Source organism: Lissotriton vulgaris, chromosome 11, assembly GCF_964263255.1.
Source record: "Lissotriton vulgaris chromosome 11, aLisVul1.2, whole genome shotgun sequence".
NCBI lineage: Eukaryota > Metazoa > Chordata > Amphibia > Caudata > Salamandridae > Lissotriton > Lissotriton vulgaris.
The window spans coordinates 64,966,253-64,990,859 of NC_141699.1; the positions used below are offsets into that span (position 1 = coordinate 64,966,253).

Here is a 24,607-nt window from a genome sequence, read left to right on the forward strand (position 1 = left end):
GGCTTGTAATTTTTTTCAATAATTAATACTTAAAATGAAAGTTATTGTAATTTATAATGGCAATAGCTTAAACTTTTGTAAATGTCTTGTGAAGATTATGTTCAGTGTATTTTATTGTGACGTAAATCTAAGAACAGAAGTGAAATAATAACATCTTTTTGTGACATTTGTAATAAAGCTTGAAACATTGAGAGAGCATCTTTGAACACCAATTGTTGTTATGGAGAGGGAGGGGGGATGGGCTGCCTACTAATGCGTGTGGCAACAGAGAGAGAATGGGGCGCGCGCTGGAGAGGGAGGAGTTGGGCTGCCTGGTTAGGCCGAGACCTAAAAAGATGGATTTATGCCCAGATCTCTGTACTGGGGTGAATGTATGACATTGTCCTGTATTCTGTCCATCAACTGTTCTTTTCGCGATAGATATTCTATGACATCGCTCACCTTACACAAACTGAATGTATCACCAGGGAGAGTAATTGGATGCTGCCTGCCAAGAGTTCTGGAATACATTAAATGCGAAATGAATTCACAAGGGTGAAAGAGGGTGGAGCGTTCAAGGTTCCATGTTACAATTCTACTCAAGGTTACAAGCAGGGAGTTAGGATGAAAGTTTCTCCCCAGAAGATGCAAATAAACGTAGCTAGTATTTTCAGAGTTTCAAATGCGAGGGGTGGGGTGGAGGGATGGAGAGGAGGGGGGGTGGAGGGATGGAGAGGAGGGGGGGATTAACACCAAAGCAGGCCAACACGGCAACACGTTTTATGTTTGTAGACACGCTCAGTCATACTTCCAATGGGCTGAATAAGCCAGTTTCCACCTTAAATATGATGAAGCCTTGTCGTATTTGTTTGGGAAAATTCTACGGGAGAGCGGCGATTACTGTACGGGATATTCCCAAAAAGAAGTTTGGGCGGCAGGCAATTTAAATGCAGCTAGCTGTAAGGAGGCTAGCTGTTGAGCAATTGCGCGCCAAAATGGAAAGCCTTTAGCTGTGGGTCCAAGATAAACTGATCAAGGATCCATGAGAGGTTTACAAGTGAACCTATGTTTCAAAGGAGCAGCTGCTGACACCCGAAATCTCTGACGACAATTTACAAGGGAAACGGATGCCATCCCGAGAAACGTAAGCTTGATAGCCTACGTGTTCCAACATGCTCTCGGCATTGTTGTGGCGGGTGAGCAGGAAGAGGAAAGATAAGAGAAGAGTGCAGGAAGCAAGAAAACAAGAGAAACCATCGAAGAACACGAAAAGGAACGGGGGAGAGGGTAAAAGTTAAGGAGCCAAAGAGGACGTTCGGGGGGGGGAGCCTGTGGGAGGCTGCTGCCTTCGATGTGAGACCAGGAGGGAGTAGAGATGCGAGTCACGGCCTGGGGCCGTGAAGTGTGAACGAGTGGGAGAGATGAGAGTCACGGCCTGCGGCTGTGAAGTGTGAATGAACCAGTGGGCGGGGAGGCAGGGACAAATGGTAAGGGGAGCCTTTGAAGAGCAAGGCAGGGGGATAGAAGCGTGGTCACGAGCACGTGCACTTCTACAAATCCGGATCATAAAAGTTAGATTTCTGGATCGGCTGCATTAGGTCTCTCTGAGAGACCTAAACAGCTACTAAATGTATCGCCAGAGCAGGGCATGCACTGGCTCAGGCGAGACCTAAAAATGTAACAGCTATGTAGCTGTGAGCAGAAATTCTGTTTAAATATGTAAATGTTACTAAAACAGTCTTAGGATCTTTAAGGATATCCGGTTTTCATAAAATGTTAATTTGAAATGAGTAAGAAAAATGATTGCCCAACTGCGGACCTAATGTATTTCTCATGCCATCACTTATTATCAATCTTGGTGCTGTACAGCCGGCGTGTAGAGACCACGCCCCTACGCTAACGCCGGATAATGAACCTCCCTCATGCCATACAGCCACATTTAGGAGTTCTGCCTACAACTGACATGGCTGTCACCATTAGAAACGCCCCCAGGCCCGGTAGGCTGAAGTTGCTCTCCTGGGCTCCAGCGTTTCCGGTTGACAGTGGTGGCAACACCTTGTACCGCAGTGAGCTCTTCGGGGCGATGGGTGCGGAGAGTAGTGCTCTTCAAGGCTGCACCCTGCAGGAGCCCTCTTGGACCTTGCCCTCTGGCCTCTCCATCCACTCGGCACTGCTGCGGGAAGGGCGGTCATGCACAGTTTTCATATACCAGCCCGACAATCAGAACAAGGTTCACAAGGCAGCAAAGGTACCGAGGGGGGGTCAGACTGATATTTAAACAGGAGATTTAAAATCGCAGCCTATCCCAGAGAGATTTAAGATTATGGTTACCGTGGAGCCCTACATAGGGAGACTTGGAGTGAGTGGGTAACATTGCCCTCTGCAAAGTCGCAGCGCCACATAGACGTCGTGCGCATGCACATCTCCTGGGCATGTGTCTGCCTTAAGTGGTGCATGTGCACATCTTTTGTCCGGCATGTGTCTGCCTTGTCTGAAGTCGCAGCGCCGCAGTGAAAGTGAAAGCGGAGATCAAGCGTGGTGGGAGCGCATGAAAGCTAACATCGCCAGAGAGGAGACGCCGTGCGCGTGCACATCGGCTGTCCAGGCAAGTGCACATGTCCTGTCCCCCTTCACCCACCGACAAAAATAGGTCTCGCCTAGGCGAGCAACGAGTGCTCTGCTTCGCTAGGCGAAACCTAAAAACTGAGGTATGAGGGTTTGTGGAGGGGGAATAAATAAACATGAGAATGACAGACTGAATTAGTACAAAAGGAGAGCAATAGAATAGAAACATTGATACCCACACGAAGAACAAAGAGTGACAGAGAAATAGAAACAAGAGAAAGAGTAAGAAATTGTGTGTGTGTATCTGCTTGAGAGATAGAGGAAGCGAGAGAAAGAATGAGTTAAACAGAGAGAGAGAACAGGTAGTGTGTCAAAATGAGAGTGGCCACAGGAGATGTAAAAAAAAAATAGAGGATGAGTGCCTGGGTGATGGTCAGATAGAGAAAGAGATAAGGTAGAAGATGAGATGGAGAGAAAAAAAGCAGCAAAGAAGCAAAGAAACAGAGATGAGGTGGCAGTGCTGAGAAGTAAAGTGGAAAGAGATAAACAGAGGAGAGAAAGAGGAAGAATAGAGAGTGTCTGAGGAAGTGCTACAGGGCGAGAAAAATCTACAGGAAAAGGGGAAATGAGTGGAAAATATGAGCCTGGTTCTACCGTAGAGCTACCGGCCATTCCAACTGAGTCTCCATTGGTAGAATTCTCCATTAAGGAGATCACTGTAGGGATCGAGGGCCTGACCAAAAATAAAGCTCCGGGGCCTGACGGAATCCCCCCAGATCTGTTCCTGAGTAACATCGAACTCTGGGCTCCCCTAATGACAAGGGTTATTAATACTGCTATTATCTGTGGCCTGCCCCGGTCTTGGTCCACGGCAGTAATTGTGCCGATTTTCAAAAAGGGCAACAGGGATGACCCAAAGTGCTACCGCCCGATCTCCCTGATCGATGTGTCAGCAAAACTCTTGGGGAGGGCAATTCTTAATAGACTGTCCGAGTGGACCGAGGAAAAAAACATCTTCTCGGACACTCAATACGGATTTAGGGCAGGGAGGTCCACTAGTGACCAGTGCCTGAACTTTTATATGCTGACTGCCAAGTATACCATGGCTAGTGATGAATCCGTTTGCATGGGTTTCATGGATCTGGCAGCAGCATTCGATCACGTCAATAGGGAAAAATTGTGGGGTATGATGCTTAGCATGGGGATAGAGAGTGGTCTAATTAATATATTGAGGGAACTGCATAGTGACACCACCGCTAAGGTCCGTTTTAATAGGGAGGGGGGACTGACTAGCTCTTTTCCTTGTATGAGTGGAGTCCGACAAGGCTGCATTCTTGCTCCCTTTTTGTTTTCCCTTTATATTAATAATCTGGAGCAGTTTCTGTTAGGTCTGAAGGCAGATTGCCCAAGGGTTGGGTCGCGTCATATTCCTGTTCTGCTTTATGCAGATGACGCGGTACTGATCGCACGCACACCAAGGAGCCTACAAATCTTGATTGATGGATTTGTTAGGTTCATGGGTGCCTTGGACCTTTCTGTTAATCTGAGTAAATCTTATGTGCTCCTGGCGGGGGAAAAAACCACCTCTAAATTTACATACACAATAGGGAGCCACATTGTGGAAGAGGTTAAAACGTTTCCCTACCTTGGTGTAACATTTGATGGTGCCTTGCGGTTTGATACCTTGGTGGAGGAACGTTGTGGTAAAATGATTGCATCTAACGGGGCAATTGCTAGCTATGGCAGGAGGCTAGGAAGATGGTCCCCGGAACAGGTGATAAACTTGTATAGCTCTGTATCATGCTCCAAGGTAATCTATGGGGCAGAAGTATGGGGCTTTGTCAATACCACTAGTATCCAACGAGAAGAAAATAAATATTTGAAATCACTCGAGGGCACCACAAAGTACTGCTGGTTTGATTGTCCACAGGGAGTTAGGGAGACCATATATAGAAGATCTGATAAAACTGAGGCCCATTATTGCTTGGTTAAAAATCTGGGTCAATCCTGATGCGACACTTAGTAGAGAAATCTTATCGGACTGCCTAGAGAGGGACAAGTGTATGCGCATCCCCTGGCTCCTTTATGTGAAGAACACCCTAGAGGAGCTAGGTTTTGGGAACCTCTTTACTCATCCTGCAACTATTGTAGCCCAGAACAAACTGCATGTAGGGAGAATTTTTCTTGAGCGGAAAAACCTACGCAGAGATGAGGCTGAAGGGTGCAAAAAGACAGTGAGGGCCCATCACCTAGTGAAGAGCGTGGAAGGTATGGAGCCATACTTGTACCTCATGTATAGGTTCTTGATGTGCCGTTTCAGATTGAACCTACTCCCATTTATGTTGGCATCACCAGCGCGATTTGCTACATCAATAGAACAGAAGGGGCCCTGCGGCTGCGACAACAGGTCTCCGCAGGACTCCCTTCACTTTGTTTTACTCTGCCCCTTTTACTCAATGCCCAGACGCAGATACCTTGTAAACCTTTTGAAAAAAGCTAATTTGGTCCACGCTAGGGAGGCACTAGTATTCTTACAGAAAGCTGCGGAACCCTTAATACTGTGTAGCATTATGAATTTTATTAAGGTAGCACTTCGTTTAAGGCTTACTAGAGGAGAAGACTGAAATGTTTTTATTCTAACTTTTAAGTGTTAAATATAGCTATATCGTTGTATTTATGTTTTGTAAAATCACTGTACAAAGAACCTTGAAATGTTTAATGACTTTTTACTATGTATACATGAGTGTGCTTTTATGGTGTTTTTTAATCACCGAATAAAGATTCTTTGACTTGACTTGAGTGGAAAATACATGGAAACCGGGGAGAAAAAAGCAAAGGAGGGAAGGAGAACAAAATGTGAACTGATGTTCGTGAAAGGAAAAAAGGCAATGCTTAAGAACAAAAAGGTTAGGGAACATTATAAATAAGTAGAAAGACGCAGGATATGAAAGAGGGAACGTTAAGGGGGGGTACACAGATATTTGCAAAATGAAAAAAAATCCATAGAAAGAGTGAGAAGGACGACGGAAAGAAAGAGAGAAGGGAAATAAACGAGCATGTTGGAGAGAGGCAGAAAGAGCAATGAAGGAATAAGAGGGCGAGGAAGAAAGCAGGAGAAAGATAAGTAGGAAGCATTTGCGGGAGAGGACAAGATGGAGAAAAAGATAATGAGCGAGAGATTGAGGAAGACGAGAGAGAAGGGAGATAAAGGGGAGAGATTGGTAGGAAGATAGAGGGAAGATGAAACGAGGAAGAGAAAGAGGGATGGGAATTACAGCGAGGCAGCAGAGGAAAATAAGCGACAGGAGGAGGAAGTAAAGAGATGGGTAGAGCAAGAGAGAAACACGAGGGTGAGATGAGCAGATGAAAGGTGGACGAGCGGCATGAGTCTAAAAAGAGAAATTATTTTGTGAATGCCATTTAAATCGTTATTTGTGCAATTACCCTTACACACAGATACAAATGACATTCTTCCAGTTCATGTATATCTCTTGTATAGGAGGGCAGAACAAAATCCTGCCCGATAATCATAGTTTATCTTAAGCACTTGTGAAGTGATAACACGCCTACCACTGACCAATCACTAACAGTGTGACACAGAGTGCAGGCTTCAACTATGAATAAAGCGCAAACTTCAGGAACCAGCTGGCACGGTAGAACACAGACTACAGGAATCACCAGCCAATGGGCAGTCAGAGAACCAGTGCCACTAATCTATCACGACCTGAATAAACATGAAACACTGTGTGTGGACAGGAGCAGGAAACATCAGATAAAGAGATCCATGGTAACATAGAATTTCTAAACATCTGCTCTGTGATGCACATGTATACAGATTTCTTATATAGCCCTTAGCACTAGAGCTTAATCGCTCTCTAAGCGCTGCCAATGCTTGCATGAAAAGGAGCTTGGGCATAATGAGAGAAACTAGCTTGCCTACGATCACGCAGTGTGGCCAGTGGGGAAAGTAAGTATAAGAACTGAGGGGTCCTGTACTGTGCTACAATTTACAAATTAGTCAGCACATGACTTGTACTTCCCTAACACGAATACTAAAATGAGGACCTTGCATTGCCCAGTAGACGTCATCAGGTCAAATGATTTATAGAAAATTATTCAAATGCAAATGTTGCCACCTAAGAAGAACTGTAGAACATTCAAAAATAGGCTGCTAGCGGTATCGATTTGGTGCGAGTATGCAATACTTGAGATCGAAATCAACTCCAAACTGGAAAATCTTAAGCAAAATTATTAAGCTCTACAAACAACAAGAACTAACCCTCCCAAAACAAATCCTCCATGGAGAACGCACAGTGAAAACAAAGCCCCACCAAGGCCCTGATCGCATATGCTAGCTCAGTATGGATTTGAGAAGGGAACCTGAAGCCATCTGGTCTTTGGCCTGTAGTGTACCATAGGAACACGAAAACAAACCCTTGGAATTGCTTTTATTCGGGTTTGCTTTTATTTTTGCCATTCTAGGACTATTCTGTGCTAAAATTGTCAAAAACAAAACAAGGCCACTTCAGTCTTTTCTGTGGACGTTGTGTGCAGTTTGGTAAAGGTTAAGAAAATAATAAGGGGTGTCCAAATTTGCATTTTTCATTTAAATGAACATCGAAAAGTATTGATGAGCGAGGATGGAAAACCCGTTGCCGGAGGGCTGGGCACGAGGGGGCACGAGGCATTGACTGCAGGGTGTGGACGAAGACTACAGCATATATGGTCAGTGTCTAGTGAGCAACGTATGTGCCCAACGGCACGGGGGTGTGGAGAGTAGGAACAGTGCAAGGCCGAAGCTCACTCCTGTTTACAGGAGGTGCCTATGCCTTGTACTTGGGCAGAGCCCTGGTGGCTCCTTGGGAAGTGACGCTAAGCGCAGTGCTTGGCAGAAGGCCGGACTCTGCTGGGCACTGCCCATGGTGAAGTCCAGTCACCTTGGGTATGTGTGCATGATATTTGTAATGTGCAAGGCTCGCGAGGAAGCAACTGAGAAAAGACAGAACCCCTGCGCTGGAAAGGTTTTAATCTATGTTTTCCACGACGACGCAGGCTTTTTGTTTGCACTTGTCCTGTACCAACTCATGAACTGGACACGGACAGAACGTGCCCAGACGGTGTCTGTTTTTCACTACAGTTTGTTGCAGAACATGAGCAATTTATTTCTTTGTGTGTGATGAAATTGTGGGCGTTAGAATATTTTTCTGGTACTAAGTCTATTTGCAACATATCACTAATAACCTTCATGTATTCATAAAGTGCCTTAAAACTGTTCAACTCATTAATCTATGAGGTTACCAATGGAACAAACTACCGCAACTTGAACAAAAGTAAAGAAATAGAAATAAAATCAATTTCTTTACTTTTTCAACAACAGTGGCACCCGCGCTTTAGCTTAATATGGCTAAAGGTAAAGCGTGTGTGCCTCAACGTGAAAAAAAAGTAAAGAAATAGACTTTGCGGCTGAATGAGGAAAAGAAAGTGCTTACCAACTAATTGAAGGAGACAGTATAACGCCGCAAGTAAACGATCCAGTCCTGATGGGCGGTCTTAAAGGAGACAGGGCGGTAAAAGGAGGGACTAAAAAGCCTCATTATCAATCGGAAGTCAGCATTTACCATGGACGATGACGCCAGCCAATGAAAAAGATGGGTGGGGCTTCCATTCCACTTCTAAAAAATACCCTAATACAGCATGCCTCTCAAAGCATAGGAGACCTAAAAATGCTATAACGCAACCAGCGTTGACCGTATGATGCTTTTAAGAAGCAGGAGAGGGAAGCAAAACGAGGGGGGAGAGGGAGTAGCAAGAATGGACAGCAGGAGAAGGGAGTATAGAGAAAGCAAATATGAGGGAGGTGCGGGGGGAAGATTAAGAGCACCAGATGGGGTATGGGGCGGAAGGGGTGGAGGGAGAAAGAAGAAATAGTACCTCATTAATAGCACAAGCAGCAGACGGGCGCTAATTAAATGTAATCATCCGTGATTGGTCCATTCTCCACGGAAAGGAATAGAACTGATGGTTGGCCTACGCTGGCCAATTAGGATGCAGCAAAGTAGAGTAATAATCAAGCCAAAAAATGCTAAGAAATGTGCAGACGCCAAGTACTTCATTGTAAACAATAGTCTCTCAAGCGAGAGCGCATGTGCTGTCGCAGACTCGACCAAAAAGTGCTAATGAAATCTGCAAACATTTGTATGCTGATTTTGTAAACGTTAGTAAAATATTCTAACCTTTATTTAATGAAGGTGTGCTGATTTGTATGTCTGGTTGATCAATTTCGTCATCTATTCAGCCATCCTTGCACTCATCCACCCATCAATTCATAAATTCATGAATGCTTTCACACATTCATACGCATACAAGATCACGGTCTTGCATAAAGGTAGTTTATTAGAGCATGAAAACCATAAACATTACAGAAATCATACACCAGACGCTAAAAAGGTCTAAAAAAACGTATTATACATCAAAGCAACCATTGCACATCTTAATTGGGAGACAATTTAATTATTTGCTGTCCATCATAATTATAAAAGTAAAAATACCAGTGTACAAAAGGTTCGAGGGGGTCGGATAAATCTAGCCAACCACAACACTTCCTACAAATCTAAAAGTAATTGGTCTTGAGGCAGCTTTTTCGCTGATTAGCGAGAATGTGTGTACTTGACTGTGAGGCTAGTTGCGAATCTACCGATAAAGTGCCAATGTGCAAGACTACAGTGCAGATAAAGTGCCAATGTGCAAAAATAACAGCTAGGCAAATATTTCCAAAATTTGACGGGATAGGAAGCAGCTCCTATCGCTTTCCCTAGCAGCCCGTCCTTACACATCAATTTGTAAAACTGGATGGGATTGACCAAACCTTATATCAATTTCTCTAGCAGCCTGTACCAATAGAACCATGAACCCATTAGGTGATTATCAGTTCACTTCACAGCCCTCCTGCCCCCCAAAATCCACCCAGGACAAGACATATACTCCTATTCAGTTTTTCAAGACGACCAGGAACTGCACTAATCTAATGTTCAACATTAGGTTTCTTGCATTCACAGATTCTATCAATGCAGTCCTGCAGGACCTGATTCCCAGATTGCAGAACTCTCTTAACAGGCTTCTTCACGGATTAACAAATACTAGGCACATACATATGACATTGTAGAGTCTGGATCCCCTGATGGCATAGTCGGCAGCTCTTGTCTTCGCCTGGGCCGCCTTTCCTCCACTTTGGCAGGAAGTCTAATGTGGATATCTTACCAAGTCTGAGAGTCAGAATGACTGTTTAACCTTCTAATGGTAAGGGGCTACAAGACGTGACTATTCTCTTAAAATGCCATACGATTTCAACACCAGCCACCCATAGGGAGGCTTGGTCAACCTTTCTTTGTCTGCAGTCCAAATTTGCAATTTAATCGACTTATTTACCATATTCTTGAAGGCTTCCCCAGATATATTAGTTCCATAGATCACCCAGTTCTAGCATCCCGAGATAGTTCTTATAGGCACCATTCCCCTGCTGTAAATTGATTTCAGACCAAACTAGATTATCCAGCGTATCATCCATCAGCAGCTGCACATAGTTTGTAGCAGAGCTTTACAAATGCCGCAGATCTGGCAATTCACTGTTTTGTTAATGAAAATTCCAACCGAACTTGCGCAGGCGAGGTCGATCTGAGCAGCCAGAGGTTTGTTTGTAAGATCTTAGCACTAGTTTATCGAGTAATGTAGCCTCAGTATATAATATCTCTAATCTGTACACTATGGTATCAGTTTGGGCCTCATTACTGCTCCCAGGCGTTTCAGGTCATGGCCTCGGATGGATCTTGTCAGTGATGACAATGCGTAGGTGACTGCCTGCACTTTCTCCTTAATCGTCCTCTTCAGGGATGCAAATGTGCCACTTGCATCAATTTTAACCCCTAAATATACATAGGTGGCTGCCTCAATTTTATTTCCACTAAGATGCCATTTGCAATTTTTGTTGTTGCACCGATTAAAAGCCATCACATTTTTTTAGATTTACTTCCAAGCCATTCGTGTCTGTGTATATGGTAAGGCAGTTAAGTAGCCTTTGAAGGCATACTCGAGTGTTTACTGAACAGAAGTAAATCATCAGTTTAGAGGATGTTTGACAGTTGTTGACCACCCAAGCTCTGTTTGTGAGCTGTCTGCCCATCTAACTCTGTTCAAAGATCCGCGATATATAGATTGAAAAGAAGGGGGGCTAATACAGATCCTTATTTTAGGCCAGTTGTTGTTTGAAATGTCTTTGATACGTGGGTACCATCTCCGATGTTTATCTTGACCCACGTCACTGATGAACAAAGAAGCCCTTTTAGAACGATGTATGGCAGAATGGGATACAAAGTAGAATAAAGATTGCGAAAGCACCAATTTGAAAATAAATGCATTTGAAGAAGCCAATCAATATTTAGCACTTATGGCATTAACCTCAGCATATATGCAAGCACCTTATTTCCATTTCCCTTAGTATTTTGGGCAACTGATTAAATATTAATGGCATTAATGTGTGGTCAGCTATTTCCTTTTTACCACCAAATCTTAATGGTAAACTAGGCTACCAAATTTGGAATATACATTCAAGACAGCATTCACCTCTGTACTTGCCAGCTTAAGTATTGACTTGGAGAAAATACACAAAATACTAATGAATGCACATAGCTAACCTGCATAAGCCAAGAACGGGAGCTTATATTTTATTAAAAGGTAAACTAGGTATGCCATTGTGAAATCTATATGACTGTGCAACTGCCAGAGCATGTTGTAATACCTACAGCACAACATGCCACAAGAAAAAACACACAATAAATAGAAACTAAGGCAAAACAGAAAATATTACAACACAAAATAAAGCACCACAAAACATAATGTACCATCACAAAACAACATAATAGCACATAATACATCAGATAGATGAGAAGAAAACAGGATATAGACATCCTCCAGGATTTCGTGATTTGCAAAAAAATTGTGAAATCGACAATTTTGTAAAAAGGCTGCACTTTTTACAAAGTGAGCAGGCAAGGTTTTTATTTACTCAGCTGCTGCGTCGCATCCGCCTTTCTCGAGGTGCCTGGAGTAATCTGCTGCTGCTCAAAACCGGGCACCAAATATCAAGTAAGCTTTGTCGCGGCAAGATATGCGGTTTCTGAATTCAGGCCTGCCACCCGTGGAAATGCAGCAGGACCCGCTGGGGGCAATATTTTTCAAAAATTAAATACGGACCTGCTGCCTTTGGGCATGCAGCGGGACCTGCAAAGACACTTTTTTTAAAAGAAAGAATTCGGGGCCGCCGCCCGTGCGCATGCGGTGGGACCAGGTGGGGTAAATTTAGGTTTGGTTTTTAAAAAGCAAAAAAAATTATTTGCTGCTAAAATACAACTTCACTTTTTGCGCCACTAAATTCCCGTTTGTTTGCTACTAATTTATGTCGCCATATCCTGGGGGTCTGTATAGAAAGTAACAGATGCCCTCAGACCCCCACAACATAGAAATGTGCAAAATTGTTCCATTGTGGGGTACATACCTATATCAGTTTTACACTCTTTTCAGCAAAAGATCGGTCCTATGTCAGAAGAATATACTAAAGTTCGCCACCAGCTATATGGACTTACTCCGTGCCCTGACTGTCCATGTGTAGGTATATAATATCAAGCTGGTATCCTGACTTCATTGGCCACAGCATTCCATTTGTCTAAGCATGTGCGTAGAGGCCTAAGCCTGTCTCGGCCTATGAGTCCTGAATCTGTCCAGTGATATGAAGAGGCACATCAAGAACACCCACATTTCCGACAGCGTACTTCTCTCCCAATTGTGGGTATAAGCCATAAAGCAGTGGTTAACAGCATACCTTGATCAAGACAAACTGTGAGACCAGACCTTTTTATCTGGGTCACTGGGATTGATGTCATAAGATGTCTACACTGATGACTGTCTAAAAGTGAGCAGAGCAGAAGACGGAAGAGACAACAGCCACACAATCCTGTTTCACTCTTTCCTAGCTGACCGTATAAAACATTTTCTACCGTCCAGGGCCAGACACTACCAGACTGTGCAGAAGTGCTTTAAAAGCCCCACATTTATTGGGCAAGTAAAGCCACGTGTTATGTTAATTGTTATGTTATTTTCATTTGTAGTGCCCACGGATCTCACAAGTGTCCCGGCGCGATGCCAAAACGGGTGAGGGTGTCTGTTTAAGCGAAAAGATGTGTTTTTCTTAAATACTGCTGGGTCCTGGATGTTCCAAGCAAAATAGGCCTTCCTTGCCAACAAACTGCCTCAGGTATTTGAATCGGGAAGCAAGGGGAAGGGACATAGAGCGCAACTGTCTGTCTAGATGAAACATAGAAAGAAAACATTTTTGTAGATAGAATGGGCTGATGCCATGAAGAGCGCGGTGTACCAAAACCAACGATTTGTACTTCACCCGTTACACCACGGGAAGCCAGTGTAGAGTGTGCAGGTGATATCGCACGCTGTTCCTGGCAGAGATACCCCAAAGAATTCTGGCTGCCACATTTTGGACCACCTGGAGCTTTTTCAGCAAGTAGCCCGGAATGCCGTTGTATGTATGTATAGGCATTTATATAGCGCACTACTTACCCATAGGGTCCCAAGGCGCTTCGACCGCTGCGAAACCCTTCCTGGCTTCCCTGAGAGATGGTCCCTTAATGGGTATCTCCAGGGTGAGACCAGGCATCCCCGGCGGTCTGGTGGGGCCGTTAGTGAGGATGAGGCAAGCTAATGCCCAGAGTTGCCGAGTGTGATCGCTGATCAGAGTGGGCACCGAGGCGAGAGAATTATCGAGTCCGCTGACCCTGGTCCAGAAACCTGCCGCGCCGGGAATCGAACCCTGGTCCCGGGCCGTCCTCTGCTCTCGGGTCTGCCGCCTCTAACCAGTGAGCCACACTGGTTAGTGAGCATTGGCATAATCTAGCCGGGACAGAATAAGTGCACAGGTGACCGTTTCTCTCGCTGCTAGGGGAAGGAGAGGGAAGAACTTCCTCAGAGTCTTGAGGAGATCAAAACAATTGCCGGCCAGTTTCTTGATATGGATTGAGGAGGAGAGGCTCTCGTCAAACCACTCCCCCAAATTCTTGGCAAGAAATTTCCGAAGTTAGGAGAGAATTTTCTAAAGAGGAGAATCTCTGACTTCTACTCATTACACTTAAATTGCGCAGCTGCTAGCCATTTAAAAATGGAGGATAGACAGTGGTGAACCGAGGAGGCTGAATCCTCGTTATCATCCCAAGTAAAGAGCAGCTGGGTGTCAACAGCGTAGGCCATTACCTTGGCCCCAGGCTCTCGACCAGATGGACTAAAGGTGTTGCATAAATGTTAAAGAGAAGGGGACCAAGGGAGGACCCCTGGGGAACTCCCTTAGTCAGAGGCTGTAGAGAGGAGGTGGACGGAGGAATCCAAATCTGTTGGGCCCGTCCTTCTAAGAAGGACTTTAGCCAATTCCAGGCAGTGCCCGACACACCGATCCTGGTAAGTCGCAAAAGGAGAAGAGAGTGAGGGACTGTGTTGAACGCCGCCGAGTGATCAAGCAGAATTAATGTTGCCCTCCCGCCGGTGTCCAGACACTCCCAGATGGCCTCCACGACCTCCACCAGGACCGATCGGTGCTGTGGGATGCCCGGAACCCTGACTGTGCCGCATGCAGAAGGCCCTCCCTCTCAACAAATGCGGTGAGTTGTTTGTTAACCTTCTCGCACACCTTGGCCATGCCAGGTAAGAGGTAAATTGGCAGGTAGTTCCCTCGATTCAGAGGGTCTAGTGACAGCTTTTTTAAAAGTGGCAGAATCTTGACCTGCTTCCAGGCCACTGGCTGTCTGGAGGGACAGATTGATAATGCTTTTCACCTCACGTTAATCGTCTCTGCTACTGCTGCTAGCAATCTAGCAGGGCAAGGGTCAGAGGGTGAGCCAGATTTTAAACTCTTAAGAATTTTTAGAGAGTTAGGCAAGTCCACAGGCTTAAATGCATCCAAGAGATGTTCGACTCCAAAAAATGCCTCGGTACCAATGCCACCCGGCAAGAAAAACGCCTGAAAGGTGGAGATCTTATCCAAAAAGAAATTCAAAAGTGTGTCGCACCAGGTGACCGAGGAAGATGACGCACTAGCTTGAGCCGAAGTAGACGTAAATCTCTGAACAAACGCAAAAATGTCTTTAATGTTGTTTTTAGCAGAGAGTCGATACGGTTTGAATAGAATTGCCTTTTGGCCAAAGGTATGGCTTCATAATAGACTTTGTTTGATTCGGAGCTTCAGTTTGGCTGCGGGACAGTAATCACTGCAACGCCAAGCTCACTCAAGAATATTACATTCATGTTTGAGTGCTTTAGGCTCAGGGCTGAACCAAGGTTTAGAAGGAGATTTCCTAGACAACTTATAGAGCACTGCGGGGAGAGTATGTCAACTGCCGAGTCAGGGACAACTCGTCAAACTAGCACTCAGTCTTGTAATAAAGTACAGCAGCATTCTAGTTTTACACGTGTACTGAACTCTGGGATGGGTAATAGAAGTGGCACTTTTTTAATAGTACTTCCATTAATTACACAGGCATAGGGTGCAACCCTCATGTCAATCACTTCCAGCATTCACAAGTAAAGGTCCAGAACAATGTGGGTCACAGGACACAAGCTTTTCAAATGGAATGGAAAACCACGTTAAGATGACAGAAATTGATTATGCAGATGTTGTCTGCCCTAAATGAACTCTATTCATATGAAGTGTTAACTGCTGTAGAAATGTGTACTGCCTGCTGGTCATATATTCAAATCCCAGGGAGCGTACCAGCATAGGTATTAATGTGAATTATCTCGACCATACCAGTTTGTGGAGATTAATGCATCGGTGGTTGGCCAGTCATCAGTCAATGACTGTGCTCTGACAATCGACTCAGTAACTTGGACTGCCTTTTCAAGACTGTACATACAAGCCATTACCTTTGAACTGTGATGCTCAGCGCTGTGCCAGCTCTGTGTGTAAGGGAAGATTGTACTGCTGCTGTCCAGGTGGTTCCTGGTTTGGGACAATTACTGAAGCTTGGGAAACTTTTCACTATACAAAACACCAAATTACTGGATCTATCTACCTTTGTTTAGAAGAGTTGAGATTAGGTTGACACCTGCAAAACTTGATAAAGGTGGTGCAAATATACCCACAGCTGCCGAGTTTACGGTCAGCCTGCACTAACCTCAAACAAAGCTTTGGATCCCTATAAACTGATCTCTGTGCTGTTCATTTTAGAAATAACGCTCTTACTTATGTGCAGTTAAATAAAGGTGAATGGTGCATGCACCAAAAGAACGAAGACTGTACTGTGGGTCAATTATAAATGCGACCACAATAAAACAAGATGCATCAGAACATAAAAGCCACTATCAGTGTAACGGTTTGCATAAAAGCAAGCAAGGCAATGTACAAATGAAAGTTAATAAAAGAAATTGTAAAAAATTTTTGCAAAATGAACACACAAAATGTGCACCCTCGTAGCAAAAAGGGATAAAGCTTGGCTAAGGAAACACCCACACACCCCCACACTGGTGGCGTACCGCAGAGGAGTGGATTGGTGCGCACAACAGGAAGAGCCTATAATACATGGCAAGGAGCTGTCCAAAGAAACATTCCAAAATTTGGGGTAGATGGTCAAAATATTACGGGTTGTATCTGAACATGCTTAAAGTAAATAGTTTGTGATGCTCAGTGTTATGAAACCCACATCAAACACGTACAAGGTCTGGGGGCATTGGCATTTACATCTAGGATTAATTAATTGGCTAATATTGTACAAAGCCCCCAAAAATTGGATTTTTTTTAACGTGCGCTTAAAATAAAGCAATGGCTGTCATTTGTCCCAACATACGTCAAAGCCCAGGGAAAGTCGTGGATTGGTTCATAGGGGAAAGGGTTGTTAAAAACTGTCATTTTTAGCAGGACTCTATGGATTTCCTGCCACTCTTCTCTAGGGCAAGGGCGGTAAAATACTGCCTATATATATATATATATATAAAGCATCAACACCAGCAGATGAGGGGATGCTGGGATAGCGCGAGTTGTTGTCTAGCAGCCCAACTGCAATGGCATAAGAGAAAGTAAGGGAATGCAGAGGAATGGGACCCCGAGGCCAAGCCCACCAGTCTTGTGGCACGAGGCGGCATTGCCCAGCACTGTGCTAGCACTTAGCACCTTGGAGCTGGTAAATACCACATACTGCTGAAAATGAAGCACCAAGTACATGGGTACTACTGCAACTTTTGCACCAGCAATCGCAATATAGTTTCTACCACACTTCTGAATAGTAAACAAGCCCCCATAAATAGGTGTGAAATGTACGATTACAGACGAACTATAGGAAAACTAAGTCATTCGCTTGTTTGACAAGGTAAGAAAAAAAACTTGAACCATAATACAATTTATGACATAACAACAAGTAAGACCAACACAGGCGACATGGGGTTCAAAGGCAAACGAACCCCAAACCTCTCAACTTATGTAACTCCTACTGATATTTAGAGAGTGAAAAGACTGTATCTTCATGTTAAGGAGCACTGCTTAAGTTGCCCCAGGTGAACAACACAAAAAACAGCAACGATCAAGCTAAAGTATCAGGAGGGAATAAGACACGGAATAGAACGGATTGGAATACTTATATAATAAAAATGTATAGGAATCCTTGGTTCAAATCTACACAGTTTAACCATTTACACCAGACCAACCTTTCTTTCTCCCCCACACACACACACAAGCACACATGCAATATATACGCAGGAGGCAACCTGTCCAAGAGGCAGGGAAACCAACCTAGTCTTCTACAATATGGTATGGGAAAGCCATCAGAGCAGGAAACACTGGAAAACAGTGGAAGCGGATAGATGTCTAGCATGTGGCCCAGAATCCAGCCTGTTGGAATTATTGCCCAGAGATCTAGGAAACATAAATCCATAAATACGTCTTCCGACTTGGCATACATATATTCTGGCTATAAGAATAGCCATGACATGGGAGGAAGTAACAGCACCGCTCCTCTGGTTTAGAAACGTGGAGATGGTGGAAGGTCAAGAATAACACTTACTAGGATGCAAAGACGTAGAAAGGGAAAGGTGGAAATCAACACTTTGGGCAAGATTTTGTTGACTTTGACAGAAAAGACAGAATGGGTCTCCTGGAGAGCATATGTTCCACACCCAGCAAAATGGTAAAACACAGCATAGGTCTCTTGATAACGTGGTGTGCCGAGAAAACTACTGGGAGAGCAACCTACTGACCAATATAAAGCCTTTGAGGCTGGATATGGATATCAACTTCAACTAACCTGAAAACTGTTAGATTCTTATTGTTGCTAACATGTGATCTATGTCAGATGCTTGTGATATATACCAATTTCTTTATCAATGGATATGCTAGGAAGTTTTATTTTTGAGCAAACCAATAGTGATTTAAAAAAAATAAGTAAAAAGGCTAGGTCACTAAGTGAGATACCTTGCTCAGCAACTATATTATACACAATAAAGCTACATTTTCGTTCGATCACCGAAATGCTGTGTATATTTCCAAAGCATCCACATCAGCAATGTCTTTAATGACACTTTGATCCTCTGGTTGCAACTTTTTAATGCAACAGACTTAAGTCAAAACTGTGTAGCAAACCGTAAACGAAAAATGGTACAGCATGAGCTCTAGCAATCAATGTGGAGCATCAAATGCGATATCGGAAGCAACACACCATAAACATGAAACACTTGTGACATAATATGAGCTATGACAATCACTGTACAGTGTAAATTGAAATATTTGGAATGGTGTGTCATCATACAGTGGCAGCGGCCGTGTACAAGGCCCCAACAATACCCTCTGAAAGGACCTAAACAAGGCCTAAACCTTTCTGGGGTTGCTTCTGATTCAGAAGAGGTGTGGCCTAACTGCTCGGCCTATATTTTCAATTTTGGGGTGGGGCCACGAATGAGATGCATATGGTCTGTCCTCTTTCGGCCATGGTATAGAGTAGACAAGCTTATATAATTGATTGGAACACGGCCCACATTGAGATGAATTTAAGAATTCCATACATCGGACAAACAGCAGAATTGGGATCATATTTTCACGGTAGTCAATATTCTGAAACAATTTACTGGATACAAGTCTTTCACAAGTGCACTTTTAATCATGTGTGCACATGCACCCACATCCCTGAGATGGACTTCTGACACCGCATGCACTTTCCTCCACCCTAATCAGCAGCATAGAGGCGCTGGAGCAACCGGTTCAGTCATGGTCTGTCTAAAACCCTTCTCTGATCTTCACAACTGAAGTCCCACCATCCCCTCCATTTAATGCGCTAACCAGTTAGGGAGTTTGCATTACAATACTGCAAAATGCAGTGTTGAGGTTCATTTGTCACTGTAACCCAACTTTCTCACACGCTTTGTTTTTAAAGTAGAGTAAAGGTAAGCCCAGCGAGTCCCACCGAACATATCTAAGAGTAAAATATATGGACTTCACGTTACCTGCAGCCCCCACGTCGTGGCGTTCATTCATTTCCTCATCTTCCGATGCATTCAACCCAAGCACAACCTTCTCTGCTCCAACACAAGTAGAATGGCCCAGTGATGGCGGAGTAGAAAAACAGACAATGTACAGTCAGACCTGGTTACTCCACATTCAGCCCTTTCGTGAAATTCACCAAGGGTTGCATATATATTTAAGACAGCATAACAAACATAATAAGTGTAAATTAGGCAAAAACGAAATTCACGCAGGGATCTGAATTAGCCAGGTCAGATTGTACATAACTTTTACTTTATTTGATACACTGTAAAAACAAACAAAACAGACCACCATAATACATACTAAAATTCATAAACATACAAAAAAGGCAAAACTGCACATGCAACTAGGAGACGCAGAAAGTCGGAGACAATGAAGTGTCCTCCCTCAAACCCACACCAAAATTATAATTTTTTTGTGGCTATTTTACGTAGACATTAAAAAACACTTGCATATTTAAAAGGTTTTAAATTTGTATTGGGAAATAAACCTACTGGAAAAAGTTACCTTTCATTAGGCTAACGGGTGAAAAAACACATTTTTGCTGAAATTACAAACACGAAGGTCACAGGCTTCTGCTATGTCCATCGGATTTGAGACCACTGCATTAAAAGGGTCTACACACATGAAACTGGACTTGTTTGCCAAACTTAGAAATGTGTGAGCATTAACTAATAACACTGTCAAAATAAGCTGCTACAGTGCAAGCTGTTGCATATTTAAAAATAAGTTATTTTAGAACACCAAAAAGTATGTATGTTAAATACGCCCCAAATGCCCTCGTAGTATAGATGAAAAGCAAGGGCCTCAAAGTTGCGGATACCAAAGCAGCCAAACGCAGATCCAAGGAACCTTATACTAGCTTTAATCCCCATTTACGAGCGTGGCACGGAAAGACAGTAGAATACAAGAAAAAGTTGTAAAGTGGGAAAGAATACGTGTACAACGCAATTATCGCTAGGATTACCTAAATTAATAACTGACTGCAAAATACTTAGTTGTCAAAAGACATATGATGGACGGAATGCAGAGCAAATCAAACATTCACCCCCAGTCAATAGATCTGGGTTAAATCCATCATTCTTTTGCTCACCATGCCACCCGAGTTTAGACCCAGCCATAGGCAAATCAGTCTAGACCCCGTGCCTCATGGGAACAGTGCAGCCCTAACTGCCAAGTCATGTCCTCCCTGGGAGGACATGGCTTGGCAGTTAGGGCTGCACTGTTCCCATGAGGCACAGAATCAAGACTGATTTGTATAAGGCCAGGTCTAAACTGGGATGGCATTGTGAGCAAAAGAATGGTGGATTTAACGCAGAACTCTTGACTGTGGGTGAGTGAATGTTTTGATTTTTTCTGCATTCCATCCATCAATTGTGTGTCTAATACTTAGTTGTAGCAAGTTTATTTTGTATATACACAAGGAAATATATTCATCCTTACTCAATTGAACAAATGCCCTAAGCCTGAAAAGTATTACACAACGAGGAAAAACAGAAAAAAGGGATCACCACTATTACATATACACACAATTTACAGATTTAACGCTTATCACCACAATGCCCCTTTGGAGCTGTGTAAAATATATTTACTTGAACTCTCGGTCCTCCTGTATGAATTAATAATGGCGGATTTTTCATTAATTTTAAGCATAATACCACAGGGAGATGGTCTTTAGAGTATGCACATGTAAGGAAAACTCTTATCCTTCAATCTCTTGATTGCGCATACCAGGCGTCATCAAAGAAATGGGATTCAATTTACAGAGTTTTCTTCAACGAAGATGTCACAGTATGTGGTTTCTTTAAAGGAATCCAGTATTTGAGGGTTTGGAAGGAGATCTGAAAATAAAGGAACTGATCCGTGAGAGAAAAGGAAGATCTTTCATGTTAACCCCATTACTCAAAAAAAGCTGTTTGTCTCCTGGGATGTGAAGCCAGGGTGTTTGACAAAAGTTATAAATGCTAGGATGTGGCCAGCATCATCCGCGCCATATCGGTTTTTAAAATGTTATCTTTAGCATGACGAGGGTGGGAAGCATGTTGATAAGTAAAATAAAGGGTGTGGAGTCTGGCCACGGACAGACACGGCAGTCTAACAGAGGCCCCGCAGAGCTGTGAGACATTGGGAGACCCAGCATCAACACCTGGTGCTTTCTTGCTGTTCCGGCGAGGGTGGGGGTTCTCCAGCAGAACCAATGGGTCTTGCCGCAACTTCCGAACGTGGCCCCGGTCTGTAGTGGACTGCCAGTGCTTGAAGTAATCTTGCAGGTCCAGTGAATCTTGGCAATACCAGAAGCCCAGGAATACGGGGCAGCCGGAGTACCCTGACTGGCCGTCTGCACGGGATCAGGGGCGTCCCGGGGCCCCCGTACCCTTCCCACATCGATACATTGCAGGGGCAATAAACGAGGAACCGATAAAGCCACCCAGTCCGTGCACTGCTCTCCACATGACCAATCATGCCCCGGAGAACTTATGGAACAAGAGCCACTGCACTAGACTGACTCTAGGAGAGTGCAGAACAAGCAGGTTACCCTCTCCCAGCAAGACGCTGAACACAGAGCCTACCCCCTACCCAAAATACCTCGGCGAGAACGGAGGACGACGTCTTGCTGCACCCCCAAAAAGGAGAACGTTTGAATTTTATTTTTATTTTGCATAGTTAATTAAAACCATTGCAACGCATATTACAAAATTCTTAAAAACATAATTGTATAAAACCCTTTAAATAGGTCGCAAAATAGGAAATCCTTACAATTTGCAAAAACCAACTCAATAAAACTGGTTGAAGCACACTTTTTACACTAAGCGCTGAAAAGTGAAAAAGTGATGATTTAATGTTAATTGATTATTGGTTATAGTTTGCACTGTTGCTTCTTCCGCCTCCCAACGCTGCCTGGCTGGTCTCCAGGCATTCTCCTGAAGTGGTGAAGTTAGCTGGAACTTGACCCGTGAAAACCTGGGGCAGGCAGGTTTACCTTCACCCCCCCCCCCCCCCCCACCCCTTCCCCGCCTACAACCTAGGCACAGCCGTTCGGCACCTCATTACTTGAGGCTGTTGCTTTTACCCACCCACCACTTCCATCCCCTCTAGTTGAGTCAGTGTTGCATGCCATCTACCATTGGTATGTTCTCTCCTCCCCATCCCCTCTGCATGGTCCTCCCACTGGCACTGGTCACACCACAGCGCCTATCCTATCTACAGGCCCACCAGCGCACAGAACGCTTAGATCTGTCCTAGACATTACCACCACCCTTTTTTCCCTCTCCCCTGCCAGCCGTCAAGAACATAGAGTATCTCTCGCCCCTCCCCGCATAACCCAACATGTGGGGCCTAAGCGCATGGACAACTAACCAGCCCCCTTGCCTTAACTTCTCTTTTGCCATCACGGGCCCCACCAATCTGACATGATTCCTGGAGCCAGTCTCATCTCAAAGCCTTCGGAGACAATCCCCATTGCTCCTCCCATCCTTGCTGCCCATTTGACCAAGCACATGTCACTGCAGGGAGCCCTTAATGACATTTATTGAAATGTGAACAGCCTCACCCACTAGATCAAATGCAAATAAAAAGGTGCTTACATACCTTAACTCCAAATACGACGACTTACTTACGGCGACTTACTTACTCCAAGAAACCAATCTTAAGAGTGCGGAGACTGAGAAACTACGGCAGAACTGAGTGACCAAGGTAAACAATAGCAGCTGCCCCCGTCGCAGGAAGACGCATAGGCTACGCCTTGAAGTGTGGTATTGTAAACTGCATTATAAATGCATTTATATAGCGCTTACTACCCCTGATGAGGCGTCAAAGAGCTTTTTCGGCAAGTAGCTCACTACTCCAGAACCCATAATGGATTTGTGGTTTATTAGTATAACGAAATATGAAAGTAATTTGAGGGGTGGATGTGTTAGTTATTTGGATTGAGAAGGATAGTGGAGGGATAGGAGAGGGGAAAAAGGTTTGCATTTATATGGCAGTTGCTACCCCTGATGAGGTGTTAAAGCGCTTTTTTGGTGAGTAGCACGCTACCCAGGAACCCATAAAGGATTAGTGGTGAATTAGTATAGTGAAAAATGAAATTAATTTGAGTGGTGGACATGTTAGTATGTTAAATGGATTAAAGATAGAGGGATGGATTTAGAATTTTGTGTATTTTGGAGCTCATAGTAGAAGGATGAGGCTTGGGATGTGTAAAAGGGAGGTGGAGAGTGGGAAGGGGTTAGAAAGGCTTGTTTTGGGGGAGCGGAATAGTAAAAGAGGTATGAGATGATGCAAGGAGGGGTAGGGGAGGGTAGAATCTAGAAAGGGTTATTATAGCGAACAGCTTACATAGGACCAAAAACCATGCAATGGCAGCTAAATCGGAAAATCTCAAACGTTAACGCTCAACAATCAAATGTATATGGGTTCCCTGACCTCCATCACAGTTCAAGGAATATAATTTAATTCACATAATTTGGCTTTTAAAAAGATAACTCCTGAGCAAACATACAGCAAGATTAAAGAGCACACATTAAGGGGATTTCTTATACAACCATCAAAAATGATTTTCTCAGAAGGACTTTGTCCCCTTGCCAATCAGCATCCAAGTGTGCTGATCATAAACAAATCTGTGATATAGATACAAGCATTCACACAGAGATAAATGGATTTCAAATGGACACACATAAACGAACAATGTTCATAAGTATTGAATTATTAGTTATGATTACATGCGAATATGATATACTAAATGACAAGTTCATAGTACTTTTCTGGGTTACCTAAATAATATATCTACACTGTTCCATTCGAGAACAGTCCTTAAAATGCCTTACAAACCAATATTGGGCATACAATCATACCCCTCCACGTCCTCTATTTGTCATAGGATCGAAACAGAATCTTCACAGGATCCCCTTGAAGGATGCCAAAAAGAGAGCATAACTCAGTAGTAGACACTTCCTTTCGAACATATGAAACACCAGCGTATGAAGACCAAACCGATAGCTCTAGATTTATACCGCTTATAAAACGACAAGTCTCAATTGTCAGGCGTAATCGTGGTCTGCAAATACAGTGATTTACCTTTAAAATTAGATTGAAGGAGTACAAACTACAAATGCACTCCTTGAATAATATTGTTAATTTATTTATTTTTAATTTATTTAATTAGCACAGTTAATTAAAACCATTGCAATAGAAATGTCTCCATAGGGTCTTTACCACATTAAAAACAAGGCGGAGCAGACCAAGTTTTAAAGACATATTTCTAATAAGACAATCTTTTACAGTGACCATAACAGTAATTACAAACTTCAAAATCGAAGATCAAATGAACCTTGTGGCTCACTGTGATAAACAAAGACTAGAACTTAGTGCAAAAATAGTCTGTAATGAGTTTTTGAGAAGGAGGGACTGGTTGGGAAGTCGCTAGAAAAGGAGAGAGCAGGTTTTCCAAGAGTCTCACGTATTTTCCGGTCCTTGCGAGCGTTTGAATATCTG

At 43.6% G+C, this 24,607-nt stretch overlaps 1 protein-coding gene across 9 annotated transcripts in view; it reads right to left on the bottom strand.

Moving 5' to 3' along the window:
* DGCR2 (DiGeorge syndrome critical region gene 2) overlaps positions 1–24,607 on the bottom strand; it is a 399,860-nt gene that overhangs the window by 332,375 nt on the left and 42,878 nt on the right. For 7 of the 9 annotated variants that reach the window (XM_086942700.1, XM_086942703.1, XM_086942698.1 and 4 more), the window contains exon 2: positions 19,078–19,149. The exons of the other annotated variants lie outside the window; for them this stretch is intronic. In XM_086942700.1, the coding sequence (XP_086798826.1) occupies positions 19,078–19,149 (72 nt within the window). The remainder of the gene's footprint in view (positions 1–19,077; positions 19,150–24,607) is intronic. 9 annotated transcript variants of the gene reach the window in all.